Source organism: Xiphophorus couchianus, chromosome 14 (assembly GCF_001444195.1).
Source record: "Xiphophorus couchianus chromosome 14, X_couchianus-1.0, whole genome shotgun sequence".
Taxonomy (NCBI): Eukaryota; Metazoa; Chordata; class Actinopteri; order Cyprinodontiformes; family Poeciliidae; genus Xiphophorus; species Xiphophorus couchianus.
This window is the reverse complement of record NC_040241.1, coordinates 23,884,655-23,904,755: the sequence shown is the minus strand read 5'-3', so window position 1 is coordinate 23,904,755 and position 20,101 is coordinate 23,884,655. Positions and strand designations below refer to the sequence as shown.

Sequence of the window (20,101 nt, the reverse complement as noted above, 5' to 3'; positions counted from 1 at the left end):
TTGTTTTCCTGACACCAAAAAACATGAATTTGTGGCCAAAAATCAGCTTTAAGTGCTTCTGCTGTTTATAGAATGAAATTAAATCATTAAAAAATTGGAATTTTTCATAATAGATCCCTTTTAATAAATGAATCAATTTTGACAGATAGAAGTTGCCCAACATTAAAAGTCTATAAATAAGTAGACAATGTATTCTTTTAGATTTTTTTAAGTATCAATAACTACTGTTGTTGGACTTCTTGTCAGTGCTTTTACGCAGGCTTATCTTTGGGCAGCACAATACTGTTCCTGCTGTTAAACAGCAACATTAGATTATAAAGATCCTTCTGATTATTACTCTGTAAACAATACAATTATCAGTGAAAACAGCTGGACTTGGTGTCCTTTTGAGGACTGTTTGATTCTTCAAAGATAATATCTTATATTTGACTAAATAAACCTACAAAACATTTAGATGTTACATCCTTTTTTTAAATTAAAATTTCTCATTTAAAATCATTGTTTTCACTGCTAAAGTTTTTAAATTCTCAATGAATCTTTTTAAAATCTGTTTTCACTGAACAATGTGAAAACGGCTGAAACGTTTCGGTCCTAAATCTGTAGTTCCACCAAACAGTCAGCAGATGGCAGCAGAATCATTCGGTTCAACCTGAACGTTCAGTTTCTGCAACGTCTGGACCCAGGAAAGGGTCATCACATTTATTGAATATTAAAAACAATACTGAAACTGGAAAAAATAAATATTGAAACCAAATGTCAAATTTTGCTCTTCAGATCTGAGAAGTATGAAAAGTTTATTTAAAATAAAAAGGAATGAAGCCAAATCTTTCTTTTTGAATAAAGATTGAGTTCATTGTTTATTACTCAGTTGTATGTTTTCAACATTTTCTTTTGCAATTTGTCAGTTTCACATTTTTTTATTTTCAAATTCAAATCTGTCTTTTCAGTTTCGGGTCTTTTTTTCACTTTCAAGTTGATTTTTTATTTATTTTTTCAGTTTCAGATCTTTGTTCCCTGTTTGATGCTGTATCACGATCAGCAGGCCTCAGGGTGTCTGGCCCTTATCATGTTACATTCATGAAGCACGGAAACGGTTTCTGGGTTAAGGTTTAAGTTTTATAAATTATATTTATTGAACTGTTTTGCTTAGATAACTTAAATTACTGACAGATTTAGCCATTTTAATGAATGGATGAAAGTTATTCTTTTTTTAACATGATCGTTTTTACATGAAGTTTCCACTCATTTGTATTTCTAAGCTCTGCATATTAGCCTTTACTGTAAGCTAGAACTGCTCTGCATGCTAATCACATGTTTGTTATTGTAGCTCAGACTCTGATTCCTGCACTGCCTGTGTGTGTCAACGGGCTGAGACGCTCACAGGGAGACATGATGAGCTATAAAACAAATCTAAATTTATTCTGTCACCGTTTTCTCCTCAGGGAAATCCAAGCCTCCCCTGTGTCTGATTCGAACGCCTGTGAGCGGAGCGGACAATCCTTTGGAAATGAGAGCAGGAGATCGTTCTTACGTTGCTCCAGACCTGCAGGAACAATGCAGCCAAAACCGAACCGGACAGGCAGAGCCGGTGATTTATTTTTTTATCCCAGATTCAAACCCACGGAAATGTGCAGGTGTGAATGTTTTTCTCTTTACTCTGATGTGACAATATTTCATTTGAATAAAGATCTGTGGACTTTAATATTTATGTTTATGAAAATATTTTAGCTCGTAAAAATTGTTCCTGCTTCAAATTAAAAATCTTCTCTTTATGAAGACAGCAAACACTCAGATCTCTGTAGGACCTGACAGAAAAATAAAATCATGATAAATCATTTATAAACTTTGCAACAAGATCAGTGAAATCTTTCCATACTTGGCCTGTAGGGAAATGCTTACACTAAAAGTCTATGGTGACCCAGAAGGGTCAAAAAATGCAAAAACCACAACAACAGAAGTTATGCTAATACAGAAGCTATGATAAACTTGCCATACGATAGCTTTCATCTTATTATAACTTCTGTTGTGGCCTGTGCATTTTGTAGCTAGTTTTGCAAGCTAACAACTACAGTAACTGTTAGCCTTGAGATAATGTAGCTTTTATAGCTTGTTTGTTAGCACTTTCAAGATAAGTTTTCATATTTTCATATGATTATTGTATAAGCCAAATAAAAGGTTAGTAGACCATACTAAATTAACTTGGAGTTAATTTAGCTAATATTGCAAGCTAACAGCTAAAGTACCTGGCAGCCATGAGCTAAAGTGGCTGTTAGCATGATAATCAAAATACTTGTTATAAGTTTGTGCATAAAAATCTCCTAACCAGGAGCTAATATAGTAAGCTAACAGCTAAACTGTCTCCGAGTTAAAACATACAATATTTAGTATGGCTGAAAGTCAGAACTGTTCAGTCAGACCTTATAAAAAAAACACAAATTATTAGTTATTGGTTTTAATCTTTCAGATCTTCTAATGGTAAAACATCAACCTGACTGCGAGTACTCAATGAAAATTAACTTATTTTCTTGGCAGGTTTAAAGAGACAACAATCCGAAATGTCCCTTTTTAGACAAATAAGTAATAAATGCTAAATTATTTCCCTATTGGTGATTGATCTAATATTGATTAGTCATTTTCATAATTGCTGTGAGAGGTTTGCCACTGTTGGCCTTGAAGCAGCACAGTCTGGGATGCCCGCAGGTCCAGCAGCATGTTTGAGTTTTCTTTATGTTTACTTTACTGCAGAGAAGAGACACAAAGTACAGAAAACAGCCAACGCAACGTTCAGTGTCGGCAACAGCTGTTGCTCAACTCCGATCAGCCCTGACTGTTTCTGGTGAGTCAGAGGTTCAACAAACAGAACCAGGAGGATTCAAAAGATCCGACTGCCGCGCTGCAGGAACATTCAGGATCTTCAGAGAAGAAGAACGACAGGAGGATGAAGAAGCTCAGTTTGCTGCTCTGTCTGGTTTCTGTGGCCATAACACAGGTGAGACAAAACTTATGGACTTTATCATTAAACTTTACTTTCCTAAAACCAAACAGTTCAATATATGCAGAAGTTTTGTTGAAATTGTTATTTTTTTATCCTGAACATTCGTCTCCAAACAGAAGATAAATGTTTCTCTTGTGTTTTTTATCCAGGCTACGTTGTTGGACCCAAGAGGAGCCCGTCCGGTGGAACCGGCCACCAGAGACCAGAAATGTGCCACCCAGAGAGAGTGGCCTTTCTGCACGGACGACGACTGGGTAAAGCAGCAATAATAATATGAAAATTATATTTTTAATACAATTAACCTTCTGTCGAATTGGATTCAATGATTTTTGTAAACATCTGTAAAAATAAGCCTGATATGAGGCCAAAAGGTTTCAACTGTTTAATTTCCAGATGGACGAATTTAAAGCAACCAACAATGAAATACAATAAAACTAACATTTTCTTCGTTTTCTGATTAAAACCTCGATGCATTAATAACGCTTGAGCTTCATAAAAAATATCTTGGAATATCAAATTTTCTTTTGGAAGATGAATTTGTTTGTTTTTTTCCAGCACAATCAGCTTTAGCACAACTTTGTGTTTTTAAGATGGATTTTTAGATTTGATGGAGATTTTCGAGCGATTGCTTTTGCACTTTAGACTTTATCTTACTGAGGATTTTTCTCTGTCAGCCTTTTTAAACCTGTTATTTCTAATTGTTTAGGCTTTTTATGGCAACAGTTTGTCAGTAAACCACTTAATTAAATTCTAGTAAACATCCTTTTGTTTTTAAGAAAAAGCTGTTTTCTTATTTAACCCCACAAAAATGTCAATTGTACAGCTTCTTTCACAGAAAACATTAAGTGCTACATTAATGCTACCTTCTTAGCTGCAAGTAACGTTTGTGTAAACTTCACCACGGATAGCCAAAACTCTGTTAATACCAGGTTATATTAACAGGCGTATTAACTATTGCTGTTTGCAAACTTAAATCTGAATTAGTTACTGCTGTCAGAGGTAAGTTAGTTAGCTTTATTTGTTACTTTTTTATTTTCTTTTTTGAGTCTTTAGTGTAAATATTTATAAAAAATCAGGTTTGTCATCTGAAAAAGACATTTTTATTAGTTATTATAACTTGATATGTCAACTCATTTACACCAGTTACTAATAAATTGTATTTATTTTGTGTCAGCAGCTTTAAGCTCAACATAAAAAAAGCTTTTATTTTAGTTTGCTTGCTTATTATTGTTGTTAAATTATTCATTTCTTTTTAGATTCTGTGAGTTTTTAGTTGATCTGAAGGTCCACTGAAATGAAAATGTTTATTATTTTTATTATTTCAGGTTTTTGGTTTATATTTTGTTCATGCGTTTTCCAACAGTACTCAAAATGCCCGTCAGGCTGCAGGATTCAGGGCCTGATGGATAAAAACGACCATGAGCTGCTGAAGAAGATCGCGAAGATCCGCAGCCTGCTGGATCAGCACAAGGCCCGACATCGCTCTGTGGACCTGGTGTCCAAGCAGACCTACGACATCCTGACGGAGAAACTCACCATGGACAGCGGTCAGCCTCCATCACTGCCTTTAACTTTGTGAACATTTGGTAGAAACAGGAAAACTAAACGTAATAGCGTGTTAGGTCAAATTTAAATACTCTTTATAAACCATAAAGGCCTTCAAAAATTACATTTATTAATCTTTTTTATTTATGATTTATGATCAGTACCCATTTATTTCCCAGTTTGCTAGTGAGTCGTCTCTTTTTCCTGCAGGAAATGACAACATGTACTACAACCTGGCCCAGACGCTGCGTCAGCGGATCACTGAAATGAAGGTCCGGATCGACAGGCAGCACAAAGCGCTGGCCGCGCTGAAGGCTCGGGTCAAAGACCAGGTGGTGGAAATGCAGAAACTGGAGGTACGCAGAGACAAAAGCAACAAACGCTCCAATCAGACGCCTGAAAAATAATTAGTCTGCTTGTTTTTTATTTGCATTTCATTTGGTAGTTAAAACAAGGTTTATATTCTTGTAATGCTGAAAATACATATTTTATTGGTTATTGATAAGAGTTTGAAACATTTTTGATGTGCTATCTTTTTTTAAAAACAATATTTAAAAACTTGATCTTTTTAAAAATGGATCTTTATTTTACATAGTTTTATTATATTTCCTACCTCATCCTGTCAGGTTTGAATCATTTTGGGCCTACTTGTTCAAAATTCAGGAAACTCCAACGCTGTAAAATAAAAATAATTAATTTATTTGTGAACGTTGCTGTTTGTTTTTTTGTTTTAAAACACATGTGAATTAAATCAGTAGGTTTTAAATCATAAATCTCAACTACAATAATTAAAATTACGCTCTACAATTCTGTTTTTATTTGGTTTACCATAAGAAAAGTAAATGTCACAATCTGGGAAAGAGAAAAATAAGGCAGCAGCAAAACTTAATTTATCTTTGTACTGATTTTTATTTTTGTAACTTTTTCTCCTCTATTAGATCGATATTGACATTAAGCTGCGCTCCTGCAAGGGATCCTGCGGCGCTCACACCGTGTACCAGGTGGACCGGGACAGCTACGTGGCTCTGGACAAACAGGTAAACACCCTGGAAGATATCGCACTCCTAACATCAGTGTAGCTTCATAATTCATAAACTGTATCTACTGAGATTTATGTAATGTATGCAAACTTAGTTATTTTTGCATCCAGGTTACATAAAAAAAGTAAAAACTGCAGCAAAAAAAATAATTGAAGCTACAAAACTCATAATGAAGAGAACAAATTTAGTAAAAAAGAATCATGTTTAATGAACTGGTGGTTTATAATAGCAGAAACTGTTTTGCTGACATGTGTTTCCTCCCCCAGGTGAACCAGCTGGACGCCCAGGTGGCCCAGAGCGTGGAGACGGTGGGGACGCTCTACGTCATGAAGAGCCGCCCGCTGCAGGACGTGATTGTCGACTCCAGGTTCAAATCCAAGGATGTGGCGGGTCAGCGGACAGCGGACTTGTTCCCCCAGGTGAGGAACGCTTTGGGTTCTCCAGAAACAACCGTTTAAAGAGGTGTGTCGGATTTAAGCAGAAAGAAACTGAAGGACATAAGAAATAAATCCCAGAAATTAATAAAACAATGTTAATTACTTCAGAGAAATTAGTTTCCAACTCCAGGTTTCAAAGAGCGGTACCATACTGGGTTTTGATATGTTCTTTCTGTTGATTGAAAGTGCTGGATTTTTTCATCAGAACCTCATCTGGTTCTGCAGAGGAACGTCTAACACCGGGTGTCCAAAGTGCGGCCTAATATATCTGTTAGCTTGCTACATTAGCTTCTATCTTATAAATCCCAGTATTAACTGAAAAACAACTGAATTGGGCTTTAATTCCTAGATTAAGGTTTAATCTTCTGATTAAATTACCGCTTGAAGATTTCAAGTTAAGAATATTTCAGTTAAAGCAGAGACTAGCAACCCAACAGCTAAATTAGCTCCTAGCTACTGGTTACTTTAGCTGTTAGCTTGCTGTGTTACTTCCAAGTTAGTAGATCTTTAGGTTTTTCTGAACTTTTACTTGTAGACCATTTAGTTTGAGGTCACAGCTGCTAATCGTGATTTTCAGTTTAAAGCAGAAGACTCACTCATCCTGAATGTACTGATTAGCAAGCTAACATGGCTCTGAGTTATTATAGCAGTTAGTTTGTGTATCGGCTCCTAATTAACTAGGCTTAAAGGTGTTATAAGGTTTTACTTGTAGTATACAGCAGAGATCTGGTTTTCTTTCTGACCAATTCAGTTTCTTTATTTACCACTTATGATTGTAAGTATGCTTACAGTCATACTTACAGAGAGACCTGTCACAATAACACATTTTTCCTGGACGACAAATTGTCCCAGAAATTATTGTGATAAATGATAATGTTGTTTTGCAACTGCATCATGTTGATAATGGAATAGTAATTCAAATTTGTTCTCTTAAAGACTAATAAACTTTAATTTTCTAAGGAACAATTAACACTGGAAGACATTTTAAATATATAAAATAAGACATCCAAAAACATAAAATAAAATTAAAGCCACACAGAATCAAAATCATAACGAAAATTGATTATGATGTCTCTGTAAGCAAAATTTTATCATGTGATTATTTTATTTAGTGATTAATTTATTGTTAACTTCAGCCTGATTCAGTGTGAACCTTCCTGAGTGAATTTGTAACCACAGAATAATGAAATTATTGGCTCCTGTTCTTAAATCATAGTTTCTTCTGTTTCCAGGTGAATACTGTTCAGTTCATCCTGGAGGAGGAAGGCTCCAGCTCATCTCCGGCCACCGTCTCCAAGGTCCCAGGTACTTCCCACTCAACGTCTCCCTCCTCATCCTCGTCCTCATCCTCATCCTCCTCTTCCGGATCACCGTCTAAATCCATCACGGAGCTCTCAGGACGCGGCGACGGCGATTTTCTCAGCGACTTCGACGGCACAGGACTCCAGGGCCAGCCCAGCGTCGGCGTGAGCACCAAAACCGTCAGCTGCACCAAAACCGTCAGGAGGACGGTCGTCCACACCAAAGACGGGCCGGTGGAGCAGGTGGAGGAAGTGGGCGGCGGACCCGGATGTGACGGGATGGGTGGCTTGACAAAGGGTGGCATGGGCTCCTTGTTCCCAACGCTCACCGGCTCATCCTCCTCATCCTCCTCATCCTCCTTTTCATCCTCTTCATCCTCTTTATCCTTCCACTCCGGTGGATCCAAGGGAAGCATATTGGCAGATTCTAAATCCGGGTTGGACCCGTTCGGAGCCGACTTCGGCGCGTTCATGACCGACAACGCAGAGGACGACATTCCTGATTTCCATGCTCGCAGTGTGAAGAGCACGGTTGTGGAACGGCAGGCGGACTTTGTAGGAACAGGTACCAAAACCACCGAACTGGAGTAGGATCTGTAGGAGACGGGAAGGAGGCGGCCAGACAGCTAGCTAGCTAGCTTGTTAGCTAGCCATATGTACCAAAAACAGGAAGTGAATACAAAGCTGCTATTTTATTGGTCCTAGTTTCCACATTTAAACATTTAATGTGACATAAAAGTTTGCCTAGCATTTTTGAAAAGCAAAACTAACACATTGATTCTCCAAGGACTTTATAACATTTTTATTACCGTTATCAGCTCTTTAACATCGACCCATTCTGTAACAAATATAACTTTAAATGTTTCCAATGGTCCAAACTAGGGCTGGGTGATATGGCCTAAAAATAAAATCTTCAGATCCGATTTACGACTTTAGTTGACTTTTTGATTTCTTTTCTAAACAAGAAATTACAAATGACAGAAAATATATTAAAAATCGTGGTCTCAGTTTGGTTGAAGTGAACTCTGGTGCGGTTCAAATGCAGATGTGAAAGCCAAACGAACCAGCAACCGCTCCAAAAGCAGGAAGTGGACTACAGCGCAGGGCATTCTGGGTAAATACAACCAAAACAAACATGAGACTCTCATGCTCTTACAGAGAAATTTGACAGCCGGCAAATCTGAAGCTGCTTGTTCACGTTTTGTGGAGGAGGAAGTTGCGCTCAGTGTTCAGAGATTGTCCTCTTGTTTCCTTCAGTAGTTCTTGGTGCAGCGCCCCCACAGGCGAGGAGGGGAACAGGTTTTTCTAATCAGTTTGTTTAGTTTGACAGTGAAGTGAGAAAGAGAAACACAGCAGCTGAAAATGCAACAAATGTTGCAATTTTGGTCCCAAATTGAAGTGAGAATACCAGACTACCAGGTGGAAAGAGCGCCAATAATTGATTGATTGATGAATTTGATTTATTGCCCAGCCCTGGTCCAGACAGAGTAGAACTGGGAGATTTACTGTTTAAAAATGATTGAAGCAGGAAAGAAGCGTTTTTTTTTTTCTGCAGTAAGTTTGAGCCGGCTGATCCAAAGCCGTCCTCGCTAATTCGCGGTCTTCGGTGTGTGCCCCTCTGTCCCCAGATTGCGTCGACGCCCACCAGAAGCACCTGAAAGGTGAAGTGAACGGTCTTTTTAGGATCAAACCCGCCGGCTCCGCGGCGGCCGTGGAAGTCTACTGCCACCAGGAGGGCATAATGGGCGGGTGGTTGTTAGTCCAGCAGAGAGAAAGCAGCTCCGTCAGCTTCAACCGCACCTGGGACGAGTACCGCGACGGCTTCGGCTCGGTGGACGCTCTGGGGAAGGGGGAGTTCTGGCTGGGCAACCAGAACCTCCACCTGCTGACCAACCAGGGGGAGACCATGCTGAAGGTGGAGCTGGAGGATTGGGAGGGGGGCGTAGCCACAGCTGAGTACACGGTTAGGGTGGGCACCGATGTCGAGGGCTTCCCCCTGCAGGCGTCCGGGTACACGGGAGACGCCGGGGACGCTCTGGCGTCCCACAGCGGCGTCAAGTTCAGCACCTTCGACAAAGACAACGACGGGTCGGGGGAGAACTGTGCGGAGGCGTACGGCGGCGGGTGGTGGTACAACAGCTGCCAGGCGGCGAACTTAAACGGGATTTATTACAAAGGAACATACGACCCAGAAACAAAAACACCTTACAAAACTGCGAACGGCGTAGTGTGGCCCACTTTTAAACCGGCCACTTACAGCCTGAAGGCGGCGCGGATGTTCCTCCGACCAGCCTCCTTTTGATCCAAACCAGGGCTGGAAAACTCATGTTGGGCCACAACAGGATCAGGAATGTTCTCAAAGAGACCAGAATATATCGTTAAAACATCTTACAATATTCTAATTTAGATGCATTTGCAAGAGTTTTTGCACTTATGACTCCCAGTATCGATCATGAACTATAGCTTTACATCATGGCTGAGGCAGCAGAGTAGTAGAAGTAAGAAACACTGCCACCTGCAGGTGGGGGTTAGCATCACTTAAACCCATTTTTGCAGAAAATTTGCAATAAACTCACAATTATGCATTAGTACAAAACATACAGGGATTTGTTGATTTTGCTTAAATTTCTGGAGGAACTGATTGATTTAATTCTGGAAACTAGAGGACCACATAAAACACTAACGTGGGCCGGATTTGGCCCCCGGGCCTCGAGTTTGACACATGATCCAATCACTAAACCTCATAAACATCTAGAAGTTTGTCCATTTACTGCATGAAGACAGAAATGAGGATGTGACTGATGGTTCACCTGTTAGTGAATCATTCAACACAATGTTAACTACGTACTGAACTGCATCGATCTGTTAGCTTGAACTGTCCAATGTTCCCAAAGTGACCCAATGTTCTCCATGTTGTTAAACTCTGAGGATCAGTGAATTAAATCTGATCAATAAATAAAGACTCTGTTTTCACTTCAGCTGCTGTTTGTTGTCTTGTTTTTCCAACTTAAAAACGTTTTGAAAATTGTAACGTTACAGAAACTCTAATGTGTTAATAATCTAAATAAAATTATCCAAAGCTATCGTGCTACATAAAGTATTCTTGAATACTGTATGTACGCTTCATTATATTCTTACAAAATCACAAGAAAGAAATGGGAACATAATGTTTAAAAATATACCATGTAGTCTATTTATGGATATCCATTTTAAAATAAGATCCTTTATAAAATGCAGCACTTTGAATGAAAAGCAAAGATCCAAGACTTTTATGTAAAAATGTAAGCAATATTCTCTAAAAAGTTGAATCTTTCTTTGTCAAAAATGGGAGAGGAAAAAGTGCACTTCCTTAAAAAATGTAAACAAAATGTTGTCTCCAACTGAGAACTGAAGGTCCAAGAAAGGCAAAAAGAAAAGTGCAAATCAATAAATATCAACAAAAGAGGAGTCATCTCTGTTATAAAATGTAAATGTAAGCATGAGTCTGTACATGGATCAAGATATACTAAGTATTAGTACCTTCTGGCAGGAAGTATATAAAATGCAAGTGTAAGCTTTAGTGTTAAAGTATACAATAAGTGAATGTCTTAGTATTTATGTTCTTTTTTCTTTATGTTTTTATGTCTTAGTATTTATGTTCTTTGTTGCTGTGAAAGCTGGAGCCGATTGAAGGAAGTAAAATTTGTTTATATGTCACATTTAGTCTCAAACAGGTTTACAAAGTTGCATGTAGTGTTTTAATTTCCTAATGGACTAATAAGATAAGGATGACAAAAACATATTATGTAAATGCAGCTCAAATACTGAAAAGGTTTAACAGCATCACGATCTTTGACTGGTCCAAAGATCCTTCTGCTCTGACCAAGAGACAAAAACAAACACAGCTATCTTCTTCTTTTGGTTTGTCCAAACATAAACCAACCTCTGCCTTGTTTTTCTCTTCCTCTTTAGTGTGTCAGAGGTTCAAACAGCAGAAACAAGATGGCCGCCGCTCTGCAAGTGGCACCAACATGTACAGGATGCAACGGTGCTCGACTGGATCACATCTCTCTCTGTGTTCAGATGATGATTGGGTAAGAAGTTTGAGACTGAGGAAGTGCTCTTTCAGGCAGTTATTGATCAGTTCTAAACAGAACAATAACTGAAACCAGAGTTGCTTTCTGTGGTTTACAGTAAACAAACAGAAAACATGCAATGAAATAAAATAGATGTGTAGTTACTGGCAACTGAAATTGGTAGGATTGTTTCTAAAGATTTAGAAACAAACAGTGAATATCCTTTAGTTTATTGATAATCCTTTTTATGACTAAAGAAAAATGCAGGACCGTGGGTAGAGCCTTGCGGTGCTCCACCTTTAACTGGATCAGTGTTTTCGTTCTGTTAGGAGCCACTGGCCCCAACTTTCTCACATCCAGCTCCCATTTCCTCCTCCAAAGGTCTCCAAATGCCCGTCTGGCTGCAGACTGCAGGGTTTGATGTCAGAAATGGAAAGTGACGTGGAAAAAAAACTGCAGATGTTCTGTCAAAAGTCAAGTGTTTATGAAATCGCAATGGAGAAGTCCATGGCAGAGATGACGCACATCTACAACTCTAACCGCAGAGCCATGGTCAACAGATACAGTTAAGATTCACACAACGTGTTCAGTTTAGGCTTTTTTGGAATAAATAACAACGTATTAAAGCTGGATTTTGTGTTTAGTTTCAGAACTGAAGTTTGTGGAAAGTGCCGACAAACTGGGCAAGAACCTCAGAGAACTACGACAGCGATCACGATTTCTGGCACAGAAGATAAAGGAGTTGAGCGACCATGTGAGGAAACAGGTGGAGGAGCTGTATCGAACAGAGGTGAGGATACCACAAAACAAAGACAGTAAATACAGCTGTGCACATTTTTCAAGTGAAAGGAAAATTAGACATTTTGTTGTGAAATTTTTTACAGATAAAACTGAGAAGTTGGTCTTTTTGACAGTAAATTCTGCAGTAAACCTCAATAGAAAGCTACCAGAGGTCTGTCATAATACATTTTGCTGGACAATTAATTGTCCCAGAAGTTATTGCGATAAATTATAATATTGCTATTTTGAGAGAATTTTAATCTGATATAATGGTAATGACATAATAGTGCAAGGACACTCGCTTAACCCTCAATAAGCTTTAATTTCTAACTGCAGGACATTTTAAATATCCAAAATAAATAATCATTTTAAAAAAAACTAATAAAATAGATACTAAAGTCTCTGTAAACAAAATTGTTGTTCAAAAAAGAGGATAGTTGAGACCAAAGCACCAGATTGAGGCTTTTTATTATCCAGTTTTTGGTAGAAAGACACAAGAAAAACAATCATGCAAATGCAATGATCACATTGTGATTATCATCACATTCATTGATTTATTGCTTATTGCTAACATCTTGCGCCTTACATCATCAGGTGGACGTAGACATGAAGCTAAGGACCTGCCAGGGAACCTGCCGCGTGGCGCTGATGCTCAGCGTCGATCACCATGGCTACCAGACTCTTCAAACGGACCTACGCCTCATGGACAAAACCATGAAACAGAAAACCAAACCCGCCAAGCCTCCCCAGAACATTCCCCGAGTTACGCTGCAGCCGGCGAACGTCGGCCCGCCGGCGCCAGCAGAATACAAAACGATCCCGACGGTCCAGAAAGAGCTGCTGACGCAGTTTGAAGACATTGAACAGAACTGTATGGTTCTGGTGGACCAGTCAGACCAGGCGAACACACTCAGAGCTGCAGGTTCTAATCTGGAACCAACAGCTGAGGGTGAATCATTGTAATAATACTTAATAAAGTCAGAAAGATTTCACTTATTTATGTTTTCCTGACAGAAAGACTCCTCCGACCTTTAAGTTTTTTCATTTTTTAATGTTTTATTTATTAGTTTTCCTCCTGGCCTGATTTAAATTGATAGAAAATGAGCAAAGATACAAACCAAAATACATTTATTGAAATTAACTGATCACTTATTCTTTTAGTTTAAAATTACTGATTGTGTCATTTTGGAACTAAGAAAGGATATTACTAAGCCTTGAAAAAACTTGTTTTTGAGGATAAATATTTAAATAATGTCCTTGATTTAAATATCAATATAACTTTGTTATTTATTGTAACATTGTTTTATTACAGTCATGTGGTCTGTCTTATATAATCAACTTATTTCACCTACAGAAAAAGGCATTTCTGTCTTTGTAAATAATTTATAACTCTTTTCAAACATCTCTGGTGTTTTATTTAAAGATAAATACATTTATTTTATTGACTTTGTTCTTTCTGCAGCTGCTAATAATAAAGTTTGTCCCAAAGCAATAGATTAAGTACGATATTGCTTCTGGTTGAACTGTGGTGGCGATATAGTGATGAGGTGGACTTGAATATATCATGACATGAAGTTGAACTGGTGAACTGTTTGTGTTGAACATTAGCTAAGCTGAAGATCACTAGAGCTGACCAATCAGAGCAAAGAAAGCGTTTTGAAATCTAAATAACTGTAAAACTGTAAACAGACAAAAGAGAAAAATTTATTTTACCTGTTAAAATGAACACTGTAAAAAGTTGATATCAATAGGGTTAAAGTTGAGTGTGGTGCATTTTGTGGATCCACTTATTACCTCATGACTTCAAGTTTTTCTCTGTTTTGTATTTAAATAGTTATTTACATGCATGATTGATTGATGTTTAGTTGCTTTTCTTTTAGTAAACTGACATTTTGAGAAAATGGATAGAACATATTTTTTCTTTCTTCTACTTTTTTTTTTATCAAAATTTGTGTTCATATTAAGATGTGGCATTTTCATGTTACCTGGAAATTAATGGGATTAATAAAACAACACGACTCAGATACTCATAGGTTCCTCAACGTGTTTATTGAGTAGCGCAGGACAGTTTTATTCACTGTTCCTTTAATGCAAACGACGCCGTCACGCACAACAAGATAAATCACAGCATATGTTTTCACAACAAATCTGATTTCTCCTCTTTTGAAGAATATGACCTTTTGAAGAAAATATTTTTATTATATAAGAATAAAACCTTTTACACCATTTTTTAAAAACTCAGTTGTGTATAAATATGCATGTGTTTTTTTTTACCATATTATTATTTCTACCAAATCAACTACGGATTTTGGTCCCTTGATGAAAACTCTTCTGCTGGTCTTTTATTTTGGCAGTTTCCTGTTTGTGTTGCACGTGCCCGCCCCTTTTGCATGATTATCTGGAGGCATAGAAAGGTCTGATCTTCATGCTGATGGCCTTCAGTGAATACCAGCTGCCCTTCCAGTTCATCCACACCACACCGTCATCTGTGCCGTGCTTTGTCATTTTTGACGTATAGGCTCCGCCTATATAGTATCGCCCATTTGGATTGGCTGAGTGGCAGCGGTTGTACCACCAGCCACCTCCGTCCTCCCTGGCGCACTGCTTGGAGGGATCGCCCGGCGTCCTGGAAGCAGCAGACATGGACAGGAAATGATGACGAACAGGAATAGTTGAAGCAACATCTGTGAGGTTCAGTGTTTGCTGGTTGCCTACCAGTTGTCGTTGTCTCTGTCGTAGGTGCTGAACATCATGCCGTTGTGAATGGTCATGGTGCGGTTTTCTCCATACAGCTCCAGAGCTCCTTCCAGGAAGCAGTTGCCAGCGTTACCAGAGTAACCATTGACGGCCATCACATAGTTGGACGTCTCTGTCTGGATGGTGAACTGCTGGTATTGGGCATAGACCTTATAGGAAAAGGAACGGGAAGGTTTAGCTTCAGTTGAAGTCAACGTTTTCACAAGTAAATTCAAAGATGAAAGATAATTTCTACTTTTTCTTTAGATTTATTAGAATAAAAGTCACCACATTTATGAAAAGACTCACCTTGGCTCCTGTCCAGTCCTGCATCTCGATGAGAACCTCAGTGGGGCCCATCTTGGACAAATGGCTGATGCGGTCGTTTCCCAGCCAGTACTCACCTGTCACATGACAACAAAGGACAGTGTGATATTCATCTTCATGGCATAGTTGGGATACAGTTCTTTCAGTTGTTTAAAGTCTTACCAGGAGTCTCGCAGAAACGTTTGCTGGATTTAAAAGCGATGTTTCCAAAACCACGGCGATAGTCGTCCCATCGGCGGCCAAAGTCAACGCTGCCATCAAGCCTGTTCTGGATAAGGACCCATCCTGGAAGTAGACATTTTGAAAAATACTGTGACTTTAACTGAAAACAAATACTCGAAACTTGCTGGATGAGTTGCACTCTAACCTCCATTCTGGGAGGTCTGATCACAGAAGACCTTGTACGGTGGGAACAATGGATCCGGCTGGATGAGATACATCTGGGAGTCTCGTCCTCCACGCCGGTAAATCTCCTCACACTCCTTACCTGGATCACAACGAAGGGAGGTAATCAAAGAAAACCAGAGGTAATTCTGTCACCCACTGTTTTTCTCTTTGTGAAAAACATTTTGCCGTCCTCACTCACCAGAAACCACCGGAATCGGACACTTGGTTATGCACGGATCCTTGCACTGCTCATTCTGGGACAGGATAGCCTTTTCAAGCTTCTGGATCTTCAGCCTGATCTTGTCTAGCACCCCCTGTATCCACAACACCATTCACATTAGAATCACCTTTTTTTGTCTGTCATGTTGGTTCTTTTCTTTATATAATACAACTCATAAAAATAGATTCACCTGTAGCACTCTGATGTTGGAGGGGAAGATCGTGTCGACGGTCTCTTTGATGTAGGCATGTTGTTCCTCTACTTGATCTGTGTACTGACTCACCGCCTGGTTGTTGGCTGAAAACATCAGGAAATGGAAAGATGAGAAGTGATTGTCTACAAAGAGACTGCAACCTAGATTGCTCTAAAAAATAATTTCTAAAGGGAAATTTGTAGTCCAAAAATAAATATCCACGCAACAAACATGCAGACAACTAGTGATAAAATAAACATCCAACCTCACAAACAGGGATGTCTTGCTGTCATGAGTTTCTCTTTAAATAAAACAACTGTTTAACTTCATATTTTGCACCAATTATCCTTACTGTCAAAGACACGCTGTCTCTCCCTCAGAGAGTTGGAGATGCCGTTGACGTAGTTGTAGACATTGTTTGACGAGCGAGACAATTCCTCAATCTGAGGCTTGAGTTCAACAATAACCTTACAGGAAAAAAGATCAAGAAAACAGAAATTAACATCTGCATCACAAAGTTGTTATTTTTGAAGCTTGAACACATTTGAATCTTTGATCTCCAGAGATGATCTTATAACAAACTTTCCATTTGAATAACTTGAAGAAAATGAGTGAAATTTACCGTTTTGACGTTCTTCTCCTGCTTCAGCAGAGCGTTTTTCAGTTCGCAGCCAGTCGGACACAAAGCACCCTGATGGAGAACAAAACTCTGATGAATGGCCTGAAGCAAAATCCTCTCTGTTTTCTAAGGTCCGAATGTTTTCTAAACTGTTAACCTGTAGTCAACGAATTTTCTGAAAACTTTCAGCTTAATGACGACGCTCTTCTGGAAGTCCTCTAACTCAAAGTCTTTCATTTCTGAAATCTTTGTTTGCTGATTTCTCAGACACTCATAAACGAAATAAAATCAACTCTACAGTCTACGATAAGTAAACTGAAAATGTAAAATCCTGTTAAAACTTGAGTCAGTCTTGTTTCGTAAATGCTGAAGGTATTTTCCTACCAGGGCCTCTGAAGCATGCGTACATCCTCCCGCATCAGGCTGCTCCTCTTTCTCCTGCACCTGACTGCCGACGGGAGCTGGGGTGGGCCGACCGCGGTACCTGAACAGAAAACCATCAACCTACTGAAAACACAACAGCAAGGCAAGTTTTCATTCTGACACTGAGTTTTTGGGGTCAAACTTTGGACAAATTAAATTAAATGGTCCAACCAAGTCTGACATTTAAAGGTTTTTGTCTAGAATGAGAATATCAGCTAAAAAAATGATCAGTTTTCAACCTTTTGGGCTAAAAATAGACCAGAAACTGGTTCATTTGCTTTTGTTTTGTCATTGTAAAGTCCATTCTAAACATCTATTAACAAGCTATTTTATTATTAAAGCCATTTCAGTTTATTTTTGTTGTGTTTAGTTTCATGAAAGATGCAGATAATGGGCTTTGTGGAGTTGTAAAACAAAGATAAATATGTAGTAAATGGTGTTTAATTTTGAAAGTTAAGAAAATGAATTTAAAATATAAAGTATATTTCTATTTCCAGATTGAGTGAGCTTCTATAAATTTTGGAAAAAATAAACATTAAGCTTCTTTTAAAAGCCTTGCCCAGCTGTTGTAAATTTCCTTTTTCTAAAAACATGCAGAAGAACTACAGAAACTTTTTTCATTTAGTTTTTATTGCCTTCAAACAGAAAGATATTTTATTTCCTCCTATGCAAACAACAGGAGTTGGGCTTCCTGATGTAAGCGGAGGATGTCCAGATAGGAATATAATGTCCTAAATTTAAATACAACTTTTAATTAAACTATTTAATAATTTTGTTCAAACATTTTCTCACTGTTTCCTGGATTTGATCAGTTTTCTATATTGACTCTTTAATGTTGGTCACCAGTAAAATGAGTATAAATAATGTGGGATTCGCTCCATTCATCCTGATGCCAGGTGTTGGAGTGTTTTAGTCAGGTGAGGCTGTGGGCGGGGCTTACCTCTGGCCTGAGCTGATTGGTGGAGGGGCGTATCGGTTTGGGCTGTATGAATCTCTGCCACTGCTGACCGGCCGATGACCTCGAGCATCAACGGCTGTTCCTTCGCTCTGCACAGAAAACAAAGTTATGTTAACAAAGATAAATATTACATAGTTCTCATCAAATGTAACCTATTCCTCAAGATAAATGGTTTTACATACTGTGGTGTTCTTTGCTGCCGCCTTGTTGTCCTGTGAAGAAATATTAGGAATAATTGTTAGGAATTCAATCTGGTTTATTGGTGTTTATTGGTGTTTATTGGTGTTTATTGATGTTTATTGGTGTTTATTGGTGTTTATTGATGTTTATTGGTGTTTATTGGTGTTTATTGGTGTTTATTGATGTTTATTGGTGTTTATTGGTGTTTATTGGTGTTTATTGGTGTTTATTGGTGTTTATTGGTGTTTATTGGTGTTTATTGGTGTTTATTGATGTTTATTGGTGTTTATTGGTGTTTATTGGTGTTTATTGATGTTTATTGGTGTTTATTGGTGCGCTGTTTCTCTGGTGTGGTTTACTAAGATTAATAAGACAAAAAGATAAATGCATATTTTGATTGCATCAAAAGCTGATGTAAAACCAATTTTTGTGGAGAAAAATGTATTAACTGTGAAGTTTTAAGACATAATTGACCGAATGATCTAAAAGAAATTAGCTATTTATTAAAGGTTTTTTTATATATATAATTATATAATTATAATTCAGTAACTGAAATGTAACCATAAAGTTTACATCTATTGGTTTCATCAATTATTTGCAAAAATTCAGAATTTTTCTGATTCTATTTTTTCTATATTGTATAACTTTTTAATTTGCATGATTCAATATGATCAAATAAAATTTAAAGAAATGCGTAATAAATGTTTAGTACCATCACCAATTTTAAATAACTTTTTATTTCACAATCTTTTTAAAATATTACTAAAATGTCTGACATTTTTTATTTAATGATGCTGCTGAAATTTTGATTCCCTGAAACAGATGAAAAAAATTACCTAATGAATCCATAAACCCGCCTCTCGCCCAAAACGTTCACTGGAGATAAGCACCAGCACGGATGATGGATGGACATTCATTTTATTTTATAATTAATTAAGATCTTTTTTTACGTAGAAATGATTTAAAACTTTTACAGGAATTACTGAAAAAATAAAATGAAGGAAACATCATTCACTTGAAAAAATATTGAGTTTGAATTGAAATTTTTTTATTGTTTCTCTCAATTTTAAATTAATGTCAATTTGTCCAGAATATTTTTGTTGTTTTTTGTGTATTCACCTGATTTAATGACATATTTTTTGCTTGCTGGATTGATTGTTATCAGACATCATGGCCCACATTAATGAAAGTCCATTATTGACCTTTTAATTGAAATAATAATCAATAAACAGTAATCTTTTAGGAACAAAACAAATACCATAAAATGCATAATCTTTTTTAGCAATAATAATCAGAACAAAGTAAGCCTTTAATATTACCGTTACTGATGAGCAGAGACAACTTGAATTTATTTTCCTCTGGCTGATTTCACAGATTTGTCCGACATTAAAATACTCACGGGGTCGTAGTCGTCGTATTCTAAGACTTCCTGAGCCCAGGTGACATAGAGACACAGGTACAGCACCAGTAACGTCTTCATCATCAACTTTGTGATCTTTCTCTGCTTTCCTCTCTCTGCCTCCTGCTTCTGACCCTCTGGTCTTTGCTATTGAGGTTTTTATCCTCTGATCTTCTGCTCCACCTGCCTCCCCCGGGTTTTATTGATCTGCTGCAGTTGATCAGTAACCGTCTGCTGAGGTCAGTCCAACCAAACCTGACTCAGCTCTGAAATCAGTCAAGGAACAAAAGGGCAGAAGGAGCGAGGAGTCACAATTTGTTTAACGAAAAGGTTTACTGTCAGTCTGATGAGTGATGTAACATCAAAACACTTGAAATGTTTGGAATTAAACAGAAATAAATGAAATAAGCTTTTTATTTCAGATTGGATGTAATTTTAAATTTGCAGCAAGCCAAAATACACACATCCCTCATTTTCTGCAGCTTAAAATGTTTACAGTACATTTA

At 37.8% G+C, this 20,101-nt stretch overlaps 3 protein-coding genes across 3 annotated transcripts; 2 read left to right on the top strand and 1 right to left on the bottom strand.

The window, feature by feature from the left end:
* Positions 1-2,779: 2,779 nt before the first annotated feature.
* On the top strand, positions 2,780-10,296 carry fga (fibrinogen alpha chain). The gene is made up of 8 exons (XM_028038633.1): positions 2,780-2,989; positions 3,145-3,249; positions 4,359-4,542; positions 4,751-4,896; positions 5,479-5,577; positions 5,847-5,999; positions 7,250-7,883; positions 8,947-10,296. Exons 1-8 carry the CDS (start codon positions 2,939-2,941, stop codon positions 9,618-9,620), a joined length of 2,046 nt encoding a protein of 681 aa, XP_027894434.1. The 5' UTR covers positions 2,780-2,938; the 3' UTR covers positions 9,621-10,296.
* Positions 10,297-11,240: 944 nt separating this feature from the next.
* On the top strand, positions 11,241-14,385 carry LOC114157564 (fibrinogen alpha chain). Its single transcript, XM_028038636.1, has 4 exons — positions 11,241-11,391; positions 11,755-11,938; positions 12,018-12,163; positions 12,748-14,385. The coding sequence occupies exons 1-4, from the start codon at positions 11,329-11,331 to the stop codon at positions 13,114-13,116; spliced, it is 762 nt and encodes a 253-aa protein (XP_027894437.1). The 5' UTR covers positions 11,241-11,328; the 3' UTR covers positions 13,117-14,385.
* fgb (fibrinogen beta chain) lies at positions 14,184-19,753 on the bottom strand. Its single transcript, XM_028038634.1, has 13 exons — positions 19,596-19,753; positions 18,199-18,228; positions 17,999-18,105; positions 17,020-17,119; positions 16,639-16,707; positions 16,369-16,483; positions 16,014-16,120; positions 15,803-15,917; positions 15,584-15,703; positions 15,379-15,501; positions 15,199-15,293; positions 14,869-15,059; positions 14,184-14,779 (listed from the first exon to the last, which is right to left on the bottom strand). Exons 1-13 carry the CDS (start codon positions 19,677-19,679, stop codon positions 14,548-14,550), a joined length of 1,488 nt encoding a protein of 495 aa, XP_027894435.1. The 5' UTR covers positions 19,680-19,753; the 3' UTR covers positions 14,184-14,547.
* Between the last annotated feature and the right edge of the window lie 348 nt (positions 19,754-20,101).